Source organism: Cupressus sempervirens, chromosome 1 (genome assembly GCF_028749045.1).
Source record: "Cupressus sempervirens isolate cs-2001-9-10 chromosome 1, ASM2874904v1, whole genome shotgun sequence".
NCBI classification, from domain to species: Eukaryota; Viridiplantae; Streptophyta; class Pinopsida; order Cupressales; family Cupressaceae; genus Cupressus; species Cupressus sempervirens.
In genome coordinates, this window is record NC_143118.1 from 215399002 (window position 1) to 215402013 (window position 3012).

At 33.7% G+C, this 3012-nt stretch overlaps 1 protein-coding gene across 2 annotated transcripts; it reads right to left on the reverse strand.

Moving 5' to 3' along the window:
* Positions 1–480: 480 nt before the first annotated feature.
* On the reverse strand, positions 481–2739 carry LOC149576916 (putative anthocyanidin reductase). 2 transcript variants are annotated; one of them, XM_089823821.1, is made up of 6 exons: positions 2563–2739; positions 2293–2459; positions 1968–2183; positions 1278–1437; positions 973–1189; positions 481–849 (listed from the first exon to the last, which is right to left on the reverse strand). In XM_089823821.1, exons 1-6 carry the CDS (start codon positions 2672–2674, stop codon positions 696–698), a joined length of 1026 nt encoding a protein of 341 aa, XP_089679947.1. In that variant the 5' UTR covers positions 2675–2739; the 3' UTR covers positions 481–695. The 2 variants fall into 2 exon arrangements, with proteins under 2 accessions (XP_089679947.1, XP_089679986.1); XM_089823860.1 differs by having other exon boundaries at positions 973–1126; positions 2563–2709.
* Between the last annotated feature and the right edge of the window lie 273 nt (positions 2740–3012).

Genomic DNA, 3012 nt, shown 5'->3' on the forward strand with positions numbered 1-3012 from the left:
AAAGAGTACTATATCTAGACTAATCATTTGCTAAATTTGAACATTTATTTGGTTAGTTTAATGTAGGTTGAGATTTATTTTTTAAATAATAAATTTGCAAGTGATTAATGAGCAAGTGGCCTCTTTTTAGAATTCATAAGATGATTGGATATTGTATCTTACAAATATAATTTACCAATAGTTGAAAATCTAATTATAGATGACCAAATGATTCATCAAACCAACTCTTCTATAACTTGACTGTTTTATATTCAAAATGTGAATTGAAATATGTTATAAAATCGTAAACTAGTAATTTCATTATAACATAGCCATAATTTAACTCAATTAGGGAAAAATTAAATCTACAAATATAAGATGAACATAAACAAATTTAATTATTCTTATATTTTTTATACCAATTTTTTTACGAAGAGTAATAGGGCACTGCAACATTAGTTATAACAATGCTAAATTTGTTCGAGCAGATACTAATAAATGTGGAGAATACTTTATTTAATTATATGTAGCATTGATCAACAGAAAAAATAAAATTACAATTTTAATATTGTTCAAGCTAGCAGTCTGAAATAAGAGGATGCTACAAACGGCTGAGAGTTCTTTCTCCTTGTCTACATCGCTATCTTAATTATCGATTAGAGAGAAAAGTTTTGTATCTAAAATGGCTCTGACTAAGCCATTAAACTTGACAATGATCACTTTGCAGTCAACAAGCCCAGGTTTTTGTAAGACTCGATGCAGTCATCATAAATTTCTTCAATCCCATGCTGGAATATGAAGCCTAAATCTGTGAGCTTTTCGGACTTAAATTGCGTATTCTTAGGAAAGCTGGAATCCAAATCCTGCAACCTGAATCAAACCAGGGACAAAACCATTCTCATATGTAAACATTTTGTTTGGAATAGAAATTGATATAGACATAAGTTATCTTGAAATGAATATACAAATGTTAGAGCTGGCTAAGGTTCCTACATATCTGTTGTCTTGAGCTCTGGATAACGCTTGTTTAGAAACTGGTGCAGCTCCTTGACAGAGAGCGTATCAACCAAGCACAAGTATCTCCCGTGAGCTGCAGGCTGCTCCATCAGAAATATGTGTGCATTGCAAACGTCGCTTATATGGACAACTGGAAATGTCCCAAACAAGGATATGATAGATCTTATTGCACTGCTAACAACTTCATTATTGCCTAAAAAGTTATTAAGAAAACATGCAATCATGTTAGAGAAATAAACGTTGGCATTTTTAAGTATTAGGGTTTTAGGAACGAGAAAGACCTTGTAGAAACCATAAGAGTATCTGATTGCTAAAGGGGATGTAGGGAGTGATAAATGGTCCTCCTGTAACTGGAGTTCCAATTGTTACAAGATCTAAATTGTTCTCTGACGCGAAGCTCCAAGCTGCCTGCTCAGCCAGTGTCTTTGACACAAAGTGGGGCTGTTGTGTTCAATGCGTAGTTTTCATATTAGAATATCTCTTCGAACTTTGATATTTCTAAGTAAATTAGATCTCATATAATGAAATTAAACGGCTGGAAATTGGTATCTCACATTAGTAAAACACTTTAAAATTGGTATTTCGAAGTAAATTAGATCTGGGAAAGTCAAATTGGAAATACTTAGAAATAAAATAAATATAATGCAATCTAATTAAAAATAATAATTCTACAGTCTATGATAATTATGTGTAATAGTTTTCATATTTGATTGTGTTGTGAACCATCATTGGGATAAACATAACATAAGAAAACAAGATAAAGAAATCTTTGTACTCTCTAGTTAAGTTACATTTCATCCTGGCAGATTTGGAAATTTTATTTAAAAGTTAACGCCAAGATCATTAAACACTACAGAATCCACAAAATCTAGCAGATGAGACCCAATCAAACATTCTAGGAAGCATAAAGATTAAGAATTGTTGTAAATAGATTAAAATAACGAGGCCCAATTAAACAATTCAGGCAATACCCAAATTGGAAATTGTTGTTTGTTGGAACGTATGTAATTGACTGAAGTCCAAAAGGATTCCACAGAAGAAGAATGGTTGTTCATCTCTCCCTGCTCATTCAGTGGTGACATGGCGCAGCAAGAGGAAGTCAAAACTACTCGCTTCACAGTTTTGGCTTTTAAACAGGATTTCAGCACATTGATTGTTCCCTGAACAGCGACTTCCACAACGGTATTCTGCTCATGAACATATTGCAACAAAAGAAAAACCCAAGTAATATTACTCTGTGTTTGAGTCTTTACCTCAGGATTGAAATGCAAAAGGGAACTGTGTTTGAGTGTTTACCTCAGGATCTTTGGCGCCAAATTCTGTTGGAGATGCAACCAAGAAAACACCTTGGCAGCCCGAAATGGGTGAATCAAAGCTGCCTTCCACTCGCAGATCTGCGTTGAAGAGCTTAAGCCTTTCATGGGCACCAGGAAGTTGATGTAGATAGTTTATATCACCATTCCCTGTACAAACCCCGACTTGGTTTTCAAACATTTGATGTTTGAATTATACCTTGTATTCTATTCATGAACATAAACTTTAAAGAATGGCGATAATGGGGATTACCAGATGCTGGAAGAATAGTTGCATGGACAGAAAAGCCTCTGCTGAGAAGAAAGTTAACGAGCGACGAGCCATAGAAACCATCTCCACCCACGACGCAAAACTTTCCTTGCATTGTTGATCTCCTGCAGTGTGGCCTATATTTCAATTGTGTGCAAACCTCTGTATATCATTTCCTTTATTTAAGGAGCCACTCTGAACAACTATTTTAATGAAGCAAATGAGCAACTAATCTTTAGCTAAATGAATCTCGAAACTACCGTACTTAAAATAGCATTGATTCAACTAATCTTTAGCTAAAAGAATCTAGACTTAAAATTCATTGATTCAACAGTCGTGATAATTTACAACTAATTTCTTCCTAAACCAATTTATAATTATTTAGGTATAAAAGACAAATTTTGAATTTTTAGATATTCTAATTTAGATTGTGAGAGAAACAGATTACCTCTT